Consider the following 16,261-nt stretch of genomic DNA (forward strand, 5'->3'; position numbering starts at 1 on the left):
AAATCTAATAAGGAAATATATGTGAATCTACATACATATATATATATATATATATATATATATATATATATATATATATATATATATATGTATATATATATATATATATATATATATATGTGTATATATAAATGTGTGAAGTTATACATGTACAACAGCTTTAACAACTCTTTTATTTAAATATTGTAAAGAAATGGATGAAGAGAACAATGGTAGGCGTAGCTTAAATCAAGGTTCCCAGAGCTATCTACCCTTTGGAAAAATTGGTGATGCCGAAAAAATGTCTCTGCCGGGAATCGAACATATATATGTATATATATATATATATATATATATATAAATATGACATACATTGACAACTTTGGATGTCTTCCCTTTAAAGTCTATTATTATGCTTGTATAAAAGGTCGAATAGCACTGGAAATAAACTAATCCGGTTTCTTAAACTGGTATCAAGACAATCTGTCAAATATGAAAGGAATTGAGGTATAGGTTTGTATTTTTTTGAATACATTAGAAGAAGAACATATGGCAAAGTGAGTGATTGAGTCGAATCGAACAATGTTGTGTTCCGATGATGGCAGTTCTTATATTACTAAGGTCAGTATTGGATTCTATGATGCACCAGTAGGAAAAAAGGGGAGCAGGCAGCTTCATCCTCGATATGTAAAGTAATGACAAATAAAAGAATAGAAAAGGGTGAAAATGAATTCCCCATTGATAGACGCCAACACAGTTACGGCCTAGAAGGAGATCGTATATAATGAATGTGATCTTACTGGTTTGGCAGACTGAGCCTATAAATCCAGGATCGCAATCACATCGAACAAAACTTCCGGTAGAGCTGTCCGAAACACATTGCCCATTTCTGCACGGGTTATCGGGATTGCATCCACCGTCTGTAAGATTAACATAATATCATACATTACGAGTTGAAAGATTTACATGAAAGAGTGTTATGATGATTTGAATCAATAAGTACTTTAACATCGTCCTCTCCTTCATAAGCAAAAGCGATTATAGGAATTATCATCGTATTCCTTTTGACATAAAGTCAGGTAAAACACTTGGTCTACAACTTAAACTATTGGTACTAGCCAATAAGTCTAACACCATTTAGTCTAAACCCTAATAGGTGTAGACCAAATGGTAAGTGGACCAATTGACAGTAGACCAAATGGTTAGTGGAACAATTGACAGTAGACCAATAGGTGGTAGACCCAATTGGTTGTACACCAATAAGTTGCAGACCAAATTGAAGTATAGACCAACTAATAGTAGACCAACTAAAAGGAGACCAATAGGTAACAAAGCGATTTCGGCGAAAATAAATTGCCTGAATGATATTATTCAGTAAAAATAGCATTTGCACTTGGAAAGGACGAATAGGTGGCCTAAAAAAAACAGGCAAGACTTAAGTTTAGGATTTTTTTCAAGCAGAGTGTAACATGCATGTTGAACTTTGTGACAATTGAGTACAGTGTGAATATTCAGGTAGGATCCAACCTACCGTCTCGAAAAATATTGTGAAAAATTGTAAACTCCATATATCTCATTGTCCATTTACTGTAATTAAGGCTGATTTTCTTTTCAAATATCATATGAATAACATATTTACTACAGTCTCGAACCTCGAACCTCTGCATCAATTTGTAACTTCCCCACATAGCTTGGATTACAGGCGCACGCCACAACGCCCAGTTAGCTTGTATGCTGTACTTTAGCTTGTATGGTTTTTATAATTCAATTTACCCTTTAGCTCCTGTTGAGGTCATGGGAAATGATAGTTAATAAAAAAATATAAAAAGTGATGAATATTTTCTAATTGAGCTATCTTAGAAAGATGCATTACAATTAATTTTACTCATAAGCTTAGCAAACAACGTAGTTTGCAATGGAAATGGACGTGAAGTGCTATGTAAGCCTATTATTTTTAACTATAATAAGTTAATATAAGTTATATACATTAAATGCCTTTCGATAAAACTAACCCAGTGAACAGTCATCTCCAATCCAGGAATCTGTACAAATGCAAGTTCTATTGAGACCGTCATCAAACCGACTACATGTCCCACCGTTTAGACAAGGTGTCACCAAGCATGGGTCATCTGCAGAGACAAAAAAATACAAAGGGCGTTCACAATCACATCTTCATATTTAGTTGGCAAGATAAGGTTTAACACTAAAGTCACACATAGTTTTTGTTTTTATGCCAAGGACACAAGAATATAATTGAACGTCCTCCAAGATGAAATGAGGAAGTAAAACGAATGAGCAGCATACATAAACAAAAGAAAACCTAGCTTTGATATCTTTTTATAAGAAAATATAAAATTGAAGAAATTAAAATCAAACTTGTTGAATTTACATTATTATCAGTATTATCAGTATTGCTATTATTATTATCAATATATTGAAACACAGCAATAACCCATTTTCAAAAAAGTAATGATGATAAAGCAAATGCATAATTTCGATGTCCACGAGCTCAACCACACACAAACACTAACTTAATAACAGAATAGCTGTAACATACGTGTAACCCCCCCAAAAAATATTTTGAATAAGAAATTACATTCTCTGGCAGCACATGCTATCAAAGCTACACTCTTACCGTACTGACATCGCATCCCGGTGTACTCTGGTAGGCAATTACAACTGTGTACAGTGTTTGTCATCTGGTCACATGTCCCTCCGTTTAGACAGGGATCATTGAGACACGATTTTGCTGGCGATAATAAACATATCAATATGTACGTGAAATAACAATAATATTTCGCATTATTGATCAGCATGGCTCTTACACACTCATTTATTTGTTACAATCACATATGATAGTATTTCAGGGCCCCGTCTTACAAAGGCGTGCTATTGATCGATCAATCTCAACTATATGGAAATCCACCAATGTCTTTTTTTTCTACAGGAAATATGCACCATGTTTTGGGGTAAACAAAGAGAGGGACACTATTTTTTTCAAGAATACGATGAATGTATAAAAATACAGCATATCTAGAGAATAAACTAAACACTAATGCTGTTTAGATGCTGAGATTGCTGGTTTTCAAACGCTGTGGTTGATTGGACAAATTGCAGTTATTTTTAAAATGGAGCCCTGGTAAACATCATAGGCAATGAAATCTGTGTAGGTCCACAGTGTTTGTAACGTGGTTATAAATGTATCTCTATTCAAGAAGAAACTTACTAGTAAACACAAACTGTCTGCACAAAAATTGCATGTAGTACCTACAATTACATATAAGGATATTCATGGAAAGATCAAATTATAAGATTTTAACCACGTTCTCTCATTTTACAGAATACACTCAAAGGGGAGTTGATTCCGGCCTGTGAGAATTTGGTCAAAACAAAAGATGAAACGATATAAACCTCCCCTTTTTAAAAGAAAATATTTCGCATTTTTTCAAGGTTTTAATCTCTGGAAAAAGTTAATGAACCCTATTCATTTCGCACAACAAAACATACATTACTCTTGATAAATTAGTGGTACATGCAATGGAGCACACTAATTCACATGCCGCTCAAAATCATATCATAATTTATCATTATCATTGTTATTAAAGTTCTCATTATTATCATTATATTTGTTATTATTATTATAATTATTATTATCATTATCATCATAACTATTATTCTTGTTAGGTGGTCTGTCTATGACAGATCACCTATTGATTTCGCTAGAATTTTCTTTCTTTATTCTTTATTTATTAGGTGGTCTGTCAACGACAGATCACCTATTGATTTCGCCAGAATTTTTATTTCTTCCGTACACTTTTTTGTACACACGTTCACTCGAAATCGACATGGTCAATTTCCCTCAAATTTCTGTCAGTCATCAAGCCTTATGATATCAAGTAAAATCAACTTTTTCAAGGTCATCAGGTCATGATGACGTCATCCAGGCGCCATTTTGTAAAATCACATTGTCGATCATATCTCCATTATCAATAATAAAAAATCAATCAAATTAACATCACATCAACTTCAGGTCTAGGGTCATCAAATCATGTCATCAAAGGTCACCTGGAGGTCACGACGCGCGCGTACGCGCTCGTCAATTTTTTAAAATGCTCAAAATCACTTTTTGACCAAAGTAAAGTACGTTTCAGGTCATTTTAAGCATTTCAAAAATTTGCGCACGCACAGGTATGCGCGCGCGTTTCCGCGCGTAACGCCTTCAACGCAACGCAGAAACGCCGTTTTTGTTATATCATTGCATTGATAATATAATTCTGAGCAATTTGATACCTTGATCAACCTTCTACGACCATTAATAACGAAATTAACACCCGTTAAAGTTTGCAGCACGTGTGCGCGCGAGCTCTTACTATAGGCCATATATGGGCAAAAACATGCCTATTAAAAATTCACTGTAGTTCCTTAAATAGTCCGTTGACCCCCAATTTTTTTTCATATATCGATAGAGTATGAGTTGTAGATTTGATTTCATGTCACCATTGTCCCTCAATTCGATCATGACATCATCAAAATGGCGTCGGAAGTTAAAATATCCATTTTCCTTTTCATGACGTCATAACAATTATGCAAATTAGGCTCTAATTCCGTGAATATTGGTGAATATTCGCCCAATTTTCGATATGTTGTAGTTTAGAATGTACTCATTCTCCTCAGTTAACATGAATTTTCATTTTGAAAAACGCATCATGGCGTAAAATAGCGATCAAAAGAGGCATGTCATTTTTCCTCATTTTGCGTGTAATCTCTAAGGGACATGACTTTTTCTCAAAACTAGATTTCTACATTCCTCTATTTCGTGAGCAATATCTCCACTTTTTCTTGTCAGTTGTCTCTGAGCTTTTAAAATGTTGTAGCTGAGATTCTAAGCTTTCGGAAGTGTGCCCTATATTTTTTGATCAGATGCCGGGATCATGCCCGTTTTTCGCTTGCAAAATTGGATTTGCAATTCTCAAATTTGCTTACGTGTAATCTCTATGGGGAATGTCGTGGCTCAATGGATAACGCACTTGACTTGCGTTCTCGGGGGCGCAGGTTCGAGTCCTGGGGTAAACAAGATCATTTTTTTCTTCTTTTTTTTCTATTTTACCACCTCGTACATGATCCTTTATGATAATTAAAAGGTATAAAAGTTAAAATTTAGCAAGATAAAACAGACTATAATGACTTTTTTCATATCACATGTATTGTCATATATCAAAGAGACCATTTTCACAGTGCTTTATCATCTCCCGTCTTTCACAAGTATTCCCTCCATAATGAACATTCCGTTGCCATCATGAAGATCATATTGATCTGCTGGAAAATGGTAATGGTGATCATGATGGCGAGAATAAGGACAGACCACCTAATTCGTCCGCATGACGAATTAAAATCTAGTTTATTTTTATTTCTTCCGTACACTTTTTTGTACACACGTTCACTCGAAATCGACATGGTCAATTTCCTTCAAATTTCTGTCAGTCATCAAGCCCTATGATTTCAAGTTAAATCAACTTTTTCAAGGTCATTAGGTCATCGTGACGTCATCCAGGCGCCATTTTGTAAAAATCAGGTCATTATCATATCTCGATAACGAGTCATCAAAAATCAACTATATTTGGTATACATCAATTTCAGGTCAACGGTCAACGAAAAATTTCATCAAATTTTGCGCGCGCACCTCGACGCGCACGTACGCGCGCATTAAAATTTTAAAATGCTCAAATTCGTTCCAAATTAATTTTCCATACGTTTCAGGCCATTTTAAGCATTTTGCAAAAAAACGCGCGCACGCACATGCGCGCGCGTTTTCGCGCGTAATTGCATCTTTCAACATAGAATCGCCAATTTTTTTTATATCAATGCACCGATAATATAATTCTGAACAATTTGATACCTTGATCAACCTTCTACGACAAGTAATAACGAAATTATCACCCGTTATACTTTGCAGCACGTGTGCGCGCGAGCTCTCACTACAGGCCATATATGGGCAAAAACATGTCTATTGAAAATTCCCTGTAGCTCTTTAAATAGTCCGTTGACCCCCAATTTTTTTTCATATATCAATAGAGTATGAGTTGTAGATTTAATTTCATGTCACCATTGTCCCTCAATTTGATCATGACGTCATCAAAATTGCGCCTAAATTGAAAATTTCATTTTTTCAAAAATGACGTCATCAAATTTATGCAAATTTGATCATAACTCCGTGAATATTGATCATTTTCCGCCCAGATTTCGATATGTTGTAGTTTAGAATGTACTTTTTCTCGTCAGTTAACATGAATTTTCATTTTGAAAATCGCATCATGGTGTAAAATTGCAATGAAAAGAGGCATGTCATTTTTCCTCATTTTACGTGTAATCTCTATGGGACATGACTTTTTCTCAAAACTAGATTCTACATTCCTCTATTTCGTGAGCTACATCTCCATTTTTTTCTTGTTAGTTATCCCTGAGCTTTTGGTATGATGTAGCTGAGATTCTAAGCTTTCGGAAGTGTGCCCTCCTTTTTTCAAGGTCATTAGGTCATTGTGACTTCATCCAGGCGCCATTTTGTAAAATACAGGTCATTATCATATCTCGATAACGAGTCATTAAAAATCAACTATATTTGGTATACATCAACTTCAGGTCAACGGTCAACTAAAAATTTCATCAAATTCCGCGCGCGCACCTCGACGCGCACGTACGCGCGCATTAAAATTTTAAAATGCTCAAATTCGTTCCAAATTAATTTTCCATACGTTTCAGGCCATTTCAAGCATTTTGCAAAAAAACGCGCGCACGCACATGCGCGCGCGTTTTCGCGCGTAATTGCATCTTCCAACATAGAATCGCCAATTTTTTTATATCAATGCACCGATAATATAATTCTGAACAATTTGATACCTTGATCAACCTTCTACGACAAGTAATAACGAAATTATCACCCGTTAAACCAAAGCGTTAAACTTTGCAGCACGTGTGCGCGCGAGCTCTCACTACAGGCCATATATGGGCAAAAACATGTCTATTGAAAATTCACTGTAGCTCTTTAAATAGTCCGTTGACCCCAATTTTTTTTTTCATATATCGATAGAGTATGAGTTGTAGATTTGATTTCATGTCACCATTGTCCCTCAATTCGATCATGACGTCATCAAAATTGCGCCTAAACTGAAAATTTCATTTTTTCACAAATGACGTCATCAAATTTATGCAAATTTGATCATAACTCCGTGAATATTGATCTTTTTACGCCCAGATTTCGATATGTTGTAGTTTAGAATGTACTCTTTCTCGTCAGTTCACATGAATTTTCATTTTGAAAAACGCATCATGGTGTAAAATTGCGATGAAAAGAGGCATGTCATTTTTCCTCATTTTACGTGTAATCTCTATGGGACATGACTTTTTCTCAAAACTAGGTTCTACATTCCTCTATTTCGTGAGCTATATCTCCATTTTTTCTTGTTAGTTATCCCTGAGCTTTTGGTATGATGTAGCTGAGATTCTAAGCTTTCGGAAGTGTGCCCTCCATTTTTCGATCAGATGCCAGGATCATGCCCGTTTTTCGCTTGCAAAATTGGATTTGTAATTCTCAAATGTGCTTACGTGTAATCTCTATGGGAACGTGTTATCTCTATGGGGAATATCGTGGCTCAATGGATAACGCACTTGACTTGAGTTCTCGGGGGCGCAGGTTCGAGTCCTGGGGGTGAACAAGATGATTTTTTTTTCCTTTTTTTTTTCTTTTTACCACCTCGTACATGATCCTTTATGATAATTAAAAGGTATGAAAGTTAAAATTTAGCAAGATTAAACAGATTATAATTACTTTTTTCATATCACATGTATTTTCATATATCAAAGAGACCCTTTTCACAGTGCTTTATCATCTCCCGTCTTTCACAAGTATTCCATCCATAATGAATATTCCGTTGTCATCATGAAGATCATATTGATCTGCATGAACATGGCAATAGTGATCATGATGGCGAGAATTAGGACAGACCACCTAATTCGTCCGCATGACGAATTAAAATCTAGTTATTATTAGTATTGTTAAGGACGTGAAACTTACACATTTGACACATAGATCCGTAATAGTCTTCGGGACAGTCACAAGAATAGTTAGGTGGCTGATCACCTCTGTCGATCACATTGCAAGTACCACTATTTGTACACGGCTGGGAATTGCATGAGGATTCTAAATTGATAGTTAAAGAAAGCAGGAAATATTGTAAAACATTCCCACGTGGGGTTCACCATTTGGATATATTTCTCCATAAATCTATGAATGACCCATGTGGCACATCGGAGAAACAGTAGCATCTAAATACGAATAAAAAAAATCAAGGGCAAGTCTCTAATACTCGCATTTCATTGTTTGAAAATCAAGTTGCAAATGATTTTTAGAGATGGGTCTGATCGCAACTCTTTGTGCAACAGGTCTTGGGTCTGTTGTATACATGTATGTTATAATTCTTTTACTGTGTAAAATAAAAGGGTGTAGAATTCTTTATTGCTGGACCCGATCTTTCGAGAAAAAAAATTGGAATGTTTTCCAAAATGTAAGCTGAAGTAATTGTTTGAAGTAATTAAGCCCTTAAAATAGCACCAAGGCTACGACAATTTCTCTTCCATCTTTTTTGAAATATTTTGTGCAACCGTGTAGTGCTTTCCCGTAAAATGAAGAGATACTGACAAGAAAAAATAGTCATCAAAGCGCTCGAAACAATCTGTCCCCTCCCAGATAAGATTACACTATATAATAAACAGCGTAAAGATTCTTGGTGTGATCCTTTATGTCTGATGCAATGTGAAGAAGCAATATTGAATATCCAATTTTCATGGCTCAGGGAGATACAGGGATACAGGGGTACTAAAGCACCCCAAGATTTTTCTTGGGTGCTGGGTATGATGTTATAGCATACAAAGCATCCCCTGGAAACAAGGTTGGTATGTAAAATTTCATTTCATCCATTAGTTCTGCAACTTTCCAAATACAAATCCAAAGAAAATACATGGTTCATAAGAAATATTTAACAATAAAAAATAAGAGCAAGGTTGTATTTTTTTATAAAAAATAACAACTTTAAGAAGGTTGCAGGGGTCGCCACTATGAGCTTGACTCTGTGGCAACCCCGTAACACAATTACACATTATTTATCCGACAGAAATCTCCTTCATTTGACAGTTTGAGAGCGATCTTTTTCGCTTGTCAATATTTTTTTTTATATCAAACTAAACTTCATTCCACTTCACCAGCACCCCATTTTCAAAATCGTTTCCAGACCCCTGGCAATTCAGGGTTATTTCTTAATCAAGAAAATAAAAGTGGGAATAAAGGTAAAATACCATATTGGCATAGAGGTCCAAGAAATCCAGTAAAGCACGTGCAGACAAAGTTTTGGTCTTGGTCGGTCGATGTACATGCTGCATTGTTTTGACAAGGATTTCTGGTGTCATAACATGGAATCTCTGTAAAAAATAGTAAAAGCCCATCAATGAAAAAATAACTTGGTAAAAGAGATCGAAGAATTATAATTAGATATCTCAACAACGAATATGATTATGGTAATCCATTAAACGGACTAAAAGAAATAAACTTTTTTTTTAAACCATTCATTATTCCACAGTCATATTTGATGCACCACAAAGCTTGCCAACATTTTTTATTGTAAAAGAAAAACACGTAGAGCTTTTGATTTATCTATAATGCAATTTTTGTGATGCGCTTATTTTGCCAAAAAGTGCTGCTTTGCACATACACGAGGTTCATAGTTAGCAAGCTTTAAATTTCACAACCTTCGCCCACAATGCGGAATATCCTCTCACTAATAAACATTCTGGTTTTTTTTAAATCTCATTCCCTGCGTCGTCCAGGTCATGGATAAGACTTTAAAGCTCTCCACTAACAACGGTTTTGGGCCATTAGACCGACATCTTTGACGTATTTCCTGTATGACTTTAACACATTCTATGAATTTAATAGCTTTTTGTTCAGCATTTTTTTCTCCTTAAAATTGCAACTATCCAAAGTACCTGCTCCTGCTGCCCGCCTTCTTTCTAATAATAATAATAATACCAACATGCTTATATAGCGCATATCACTGCCAAATGCGTCCCTATGCGCTTAATTGGATATTATTACCCTGGCTTTAGCCTCGCAGCCTTTTACAGCGCGTTGGCATTTCAAGGAATAAATTCCTGCCAGGTACCCATTTACCTCACCTGGGTCGAGTGCAGCACAATGTGGATAAATTTCTTGCCGAAGGAAATTACGCCATGGCTGGGATTCGAACCCACGACCCTCTGTTTCAAAGTCCGAAGACTAATCCACTGGGCCACAACGCTCCGCTTTCTACGTAGTGTACACTGCACTCCTATGTCCCTCATCTCTTCTCCCCCTCACCCTCTCTCTAATATTATAAAACTAAATATTTTCTCACACGATCCATCAGTGACGTTTTTGTAAATTGTAAAAAAAAATTATGTATTCGTCTTTTTAAACAAACATTCTATATACTATTACGACCCAATATTTCTTTGTTGTAATTTTGTAATGAAGCTAAGTTAGGGGCTTGCCTTTTGTACAAGCTTTGCTTTTTTCGGCAAGACCTTCCGTTTTACTTTTAAATAAAAATGTCATCTGAGGTAACTTTGTTTATTGAATTGTGTTCCTTAAATCTATGATTATGTTATGTCTTGCAGTATTTTCGACCTTGTTATTTTATGTTTATCATATCATGTACAATTGTGATACGGAAATCAATAAGTCAAATCAAGAGATACACAGAAAATGTGAAATTGCTTGTTCAATACTTTAACTTTTGTACATATACCTATAAACAAAGGCAATGGGGGGGGGGGGTGGAATATATGAACTGGCAAGTAAATGCTTACCAGTCTCGCATTGCGGCCCAGTATACCCTGCCGGACAAAGACATGACTGAAATGTGCCGCTCGACGTTGATTGACAAGTTGCTCCATTCATGCACGGGTTGTCTGGTGAGCAATCACCTGAGAAAAGTGAACAAGTGTATCCATCAAACATTCAGTAGGATATAAGGCGAAGACGATACAATTATTATCATTTTATGATACATCTTTTCTAGCTTCTTCTACACTCACTTCTTCTGGTTTGTTATGAGTTCTTCCCACTTAATGGTTTTTCACTTATTCCGATGCTCTGATGTCTTAATAATTTATAAATGTCTTAAAACTAATACTTTGTCTAGTATTGATAAGACCTACCAATTTCGCATCGTTGGCCTGTCCATGACCCTATACAGTTACACCTGTATTCAGTTGTAGTACCAGAGACCACAGATCCATCACATGCACCGCCGTTCAAACATGGGTTGCTATTGCAAGGATTAACTATTGAATAAGGAATAGAAGGCATCCATAAGAAAATGATAATAAGAATAATAGTAAGAACATCACCATTACAATGATTTACAAGGAATATCTACCCATTTTATCCTACAATGAATCAACATTTATTCAAAATAATTTACAGAGGCGGATGCGGGGGGGGGGTGGCTGACCTGGTAGCCGTTCCTAATATGCAGGCACATGCATTTGGCTTTCAAATAGTAAATGATGGAGGTTCTGAAGAAGGAGACTAGAGCACTGTGGATGCTTTGACATACAATTACAGGGTAAGGAGTCTAGTCTCCATCCTAGACATGGTATTTTATATGTTAAAGTGTCAAATTTGAGTGTCTGCTTGCAGACTAACATGCCTCCTGGAAAACAAAATGTTTATAAAAATCTTTTTTTTTTTCATTAAAAAGGTACCATATTGTGCTCTCTCGCTTCGTTTATTTGCAGTTTTTTCCTCTTTTTTTTTTGTTCGGCTGATTACAATACTGTGTATATAAACAGGTTTGATGTTAATAAAAGTTAGATTTTACCTGCTTGGCATCTTTCTCCAATGTAGGAATTAGTACAATTGCAATCGTAGTTAACAAGTCCAATGTTCATACATGTCCCTCCGGATAAGCATGGGTTAATGGTACAAGGATAAGCTATATAACAAAATACAAAGACACGATTGATGCTAATGATACATGCACATTCAAGGCGACACTGCTAGATTGTGCGAAGGTGAGACCCAGTTGAAAAATGTATGAGGAATAATTTTTACAGTGTATAGGTCCACAAAATAATGTCGTCTTTAGAATAAAGGGCCATGGTTCACAGCAATGATTAGGTCGAAGACTGATCTTCTATTGAAGAAAACAAACAGACAAAATTTTACACCGAGTCTTTCTCATTTTTTCTTCATTTTTCCTTGTTCTCCCCCTTTTGCAATTCCAGATATAGGCACCCAGGAAATATTTCACATTTTGATTCCCGGCGTCAGAATGGGGTTTATTCAACCAAAGACTAAGCATCCTGGATATGCATAAATACCAATCATAATAAATCTGTAAAATATTTTGCAACGATTACAGTAATTCCTCAGCATAGCGGTTACACTTCAAAGACTTTAAAGAGATGACTAAAAGGCAAACTACTAGCAAGTTCGCGCCTATGATGTGTACCACTATTCAACCCTTTATATAAAAAGTGTACGAACGAATCATGACATGTACGTACTTTTACCTAATTATCTAATTCTGTAACAGCTTCTTCATTTAATTATGTTATTGTTTTGTTTATTTTTTTTTACTTTGTATAATGTTCGAATTTGAAATGAAATAAAGAACTGAATTAATATTTTTCACGTTTGTGACTTTATTTAAATGTTTCCTTCAATAACTTACCATTTTCGCAATTGTCTCCATAGTAAAGATCTACGGGACACGAGCAATCAGCAATAGGTGCAGCATCAGGATCAGAGGAAAGAAACATGACAGAGCAAACCCCATTGTTCTGACAAGGATCGTTAACTGCGCTACAAGGATCCTCTGGGGAAATCAGAAGGAAAATAATAGTTGAAGTATACAGATACAATTTTAAAAGAAACATTCTCCCAAATATCATTTGTCACCGCTTTAACAATAGTTTGTACAACCAAATTTGTTGAGTGTATTGGTTTTATATAGCAAATGTATCGAACAATAGATTAATTCTAAGTTAGTAATCATATACAGTGCGTCCCACAAAAAACGAAACCGAGATTTACCGATGATTTATCATAACTTAATCGCAAATGCAATAGACAAATGAAAAAATGAATTACTTAGATTATTTATCATTCACGCATGAGTGAGCAAAAACAATTTGAAAAGGGAATACCAAAAATTCACTTGGCGGGTCGTATCTGGGTTTTAAAGAGAAAACAACATTTTTAAAAAGTTCAATATCTGCTCTTGAATTTGATACCTCAATTACAGAAAATGGTCAAGAAATAACAAAGTTCTGGTTATTTGAAATAAGGCTTGAATTTCAATAATTTCATAAAATGAAGAGGTTTTACAGGCTAGCGTTCAAACTCACTCGACACTCCGTTTTGTTGACGATCAGCCATGCATTTAGTCTTTTGTTACCCTGCGATAGCTTCAGTGGGAAACCGGTGAAAACACGTTTATTTAATGAAAATATGGAAATTCAAGCATTGTTTCGAGGGATCATAACTTTTTTACTACTTGACCATTTTCTGTGATTTAGGTATCAAAGAAAAGAGAAGATATTGAACTGTTTAGTCATGTGATTTTCTTTTTGAAATTCAGATACCCCCCGCCAAATGAGTTTTTGACATCCTTTCTTCGAATTATTTTTGCTCAATCATGCGTGAATGAGGAATAATCTAAGTAATACCAGATGAAAGAGGAGATTCTAAGCTTTACATTGGTAGGTCATTTGTTTATTTTATTTATGATTAAGTTATGATAAATCATCGCTAAATCTCGGTTTCGTTTTTTCTGGGACGCACTGTACATGTATGCGTATTCCATCTACAAACAAACAATTTCAGGGGACCGTTTCATGAAAGTTGTCAGCACTGACAAATTGGCTTTCTCCAACAGTTATAGAAACAGTCAGAACTCAGAGGCCAGAGCTTCTCAGCCATTCAAAATCAGGGTTTTTACTGAAATTGTCAACACTGACATTTTCTATGAAAAGCCCCAGCTTTGAATAATGTACTCCAACTAGAAATAACGTAACGGGGCCCTCATTTTTTAATCAATGTGCAACAATCTGAAAAGAAGTAACATAGTGACTGACTGACATACGATATAAGCACATCACGCATCTGCTTAAAAAAAACAAATATGCCTTCACCAATAGACTGTGAGGCTTAGCAATAACCTTTCTTTTTACGGTACTTCCTGAAGATGGTAATATCCTTTAATTTCACCATCAATATAAAAAAAAAAGGAGAGAGAGGAAAGAAAGTGGCAGGAAAAAAGTTAAATATAATTTTATTAGTAAAATGTTATGTCAATATCTTTCACATAATTAAGTCTCATTTTTAAGAAGCAAACGATGCATACGACACGTTTTACACCCTCTAATAATTCATTCATTTATTTCATTTATTTATTTATTCATTTTTATCATTATTATGATTTTTTTGAGGGGGCACATTATACCACTGAGACTTACAAGGAATCCAAGGACTAAACAAAAATTCTGCACATTAAGAAATAGTGGTTCAAATTTAACCCTAGGGTCCGTATTCTGAAGTCAGGTTTAACTTAGACCACGGTCTAACTATGTACTAAATTTATGGGAGCCAAAAATAAAAAAAATTCTGCTTACATCATAGATTTCATATAATTACTGTTTTGTTTCCATTTGCTTTGATAATGAGGAAAAATACTTAAGTTATCATTCCCAACAGTTATGAATGATTTGAGTGTCACGAGTTAATAAACTGAACGTGACCTAATAAAGATCTGTGAACCAATTGGCTCTCCATAGATAAATCACAACTTTAAACCAGGGTTTAATTCAAACCCGAGTTCAGAATAAGGGACTAGGGGTTAAAGGGGTGCTAGTGAGTTATTATGCTCATCCGCGTTCCTTCAAGGGCGCAGTTATGTAATAAAGGTGCAAATTTGAAACTTCTTTACGTCGAGGAATGCTACCAAACTTAAAAGGAAATGAAAATTGCACCTTTTATGGTGCAAACAAGGAATTCTTGGTGCAAATAATAATAAAAAGGTGTGTTTTGCAATTTTTCCACTTAGGATGCAAGCTTACACCCAAAGGGTGCTACTACAATTTCTAGTGTATAGGGCCTGAAATTGGGTCAATCTTTTATCTAACCTACCATATCTGCATGTGAGTCCTACGTATCCAGGGATGCACGTACATCGATAAGTATAGATTCCACTAGTAACTTCAATATTCTCACAAGTGCCTTGTCCATTGCATACACCACTGCCAGTGCCCTGGTTGGTACATGGGAATGCTGTATTCATATAAATAAATGTTTCCATTCACACACTTTAACCATGTATGTACATTCATGCACAAAAGTATGACGTTACGCTTTTGAAGGGATTTTTGATGACGTGCCTTATCGTATCGTAAATGACTATGTCATCGTCGAATGTAATTTACTTTGAAGATCAGGGGAGCGTTTCATAAAAGGACTTGTCAGATGTTTTATCCGACAGTTACTATCATGGTAACATTTTCTCTCAGCCAATCGTAATCAAGGAAAGGTGTCAGATCTGACAACTTGTCGGACGAAAAATGTTGATGAAACGCTCCGCAGGCGAAGTAAGAAGTTGCAAAGTTACTTGTTTTGAAACCAAAGTATCAATCTCTTTTGAATATGCACTGTGTTTTGAAATTAGCCCAGTTTAAGTAATGATGGCTTGCACTGAAAGCTTAAGAAAATTTTCCATAGGCCCTATAAAAAATAAATGAAACCAACATCTCAATGCCGTCTAACATCTTATTATAAAAAGGACATGGTTCAACATTATTCCAAACACATTCAATTCGTTATCGTGGTTAATATACTTGTTATTGACTTACACGCACTAGCACATCAAATCCATTCAAACCCAGTCTATCCCCGAATTAAATAGTTAAAACAATGAAATTTTAATTATTTTATTTCTGACATTGCTGGAAATTTATAGATTTCACGACCACATTAGCACAACAAATGACAAATCAAAGAAGAATTATAAGACTTTCAATATTACCATTTTGATATAATGACGGAACAATAAGAAATCAATTTCCAGTAAAACTTGGAGTTGCAGAAATCTTTTGAGGTATTAATACTGTAGAGCGTATTTTAAGATACGTATGACAAAGCACATATAGATAAGCAAGTATTCTATCATTATGAAAAATTTTAAGCTCTATTTCATAC

General features: G+C 35.2%; 1 protein-coding gene across 1 annotated transcript in view; it reads right to left on the bottom strand.

Moving 5' to 3' along the window:
• The window catches only part of LOC129257366 (neurogenic locus notch homolog protein 1-like), a 49,967-nt gene that overhangs the window by 14,707 nt on the left and 18,999 nt on the right, over positions 1-16,261 (bottom strand). The window contains exons 9-18 of the mRNA XM_054895671.2: positions 15,200-15,340; positions 12,744-12,887; positions 11,889-12,002; positions 11,224-11,349; positions 10,873-10,989; positions 9,325-9,447; positions 8,048-8,173; positions 2,615-2,728; positions 1,992-2,108; positions 780-899 (exon numbers count right to left, since the gene is read on the bottom strand). Coding sequence (XP_054751646.2) covers positions 780-899; positions 1,992-2,108; positions 2,615-2,728; positions 8,048-8,173; positions 9,325-9,447; positions 10,873-10,989; positions 11,224-11,349; positions 11,889-12,002; positions 12,744-12,887; positions 15,200-15,340 — 1,242 coding nt within the window. The remainder of the gene's footprint in view (positions 1-779; positions 900-1,991; positions 2,109-2,614; positions 2,729-8,047; positions 8,174-9,324; positions 9,448-10,872; positions 10,990-11,223; positions 11,350-11,888; positions 12,003-12,743; positions 12,888-15,199; positions 15,341-16,261) is intronic.

Source organism: Lytechinus pictus, chromosome 3 (assembly GCF_037042905.1).
Source record: "Lytechinus pictus isolate F3 Inbred chromosome 3, Lp3.0, whole genome shotgun sequence".
Lineage (NCBI taxonomy): Eukaryota > Metazoa > Echinodermata > Echinoidea > Temnopleuroida > Toxopneustidae > Lytechinus > Lytechinus pictus.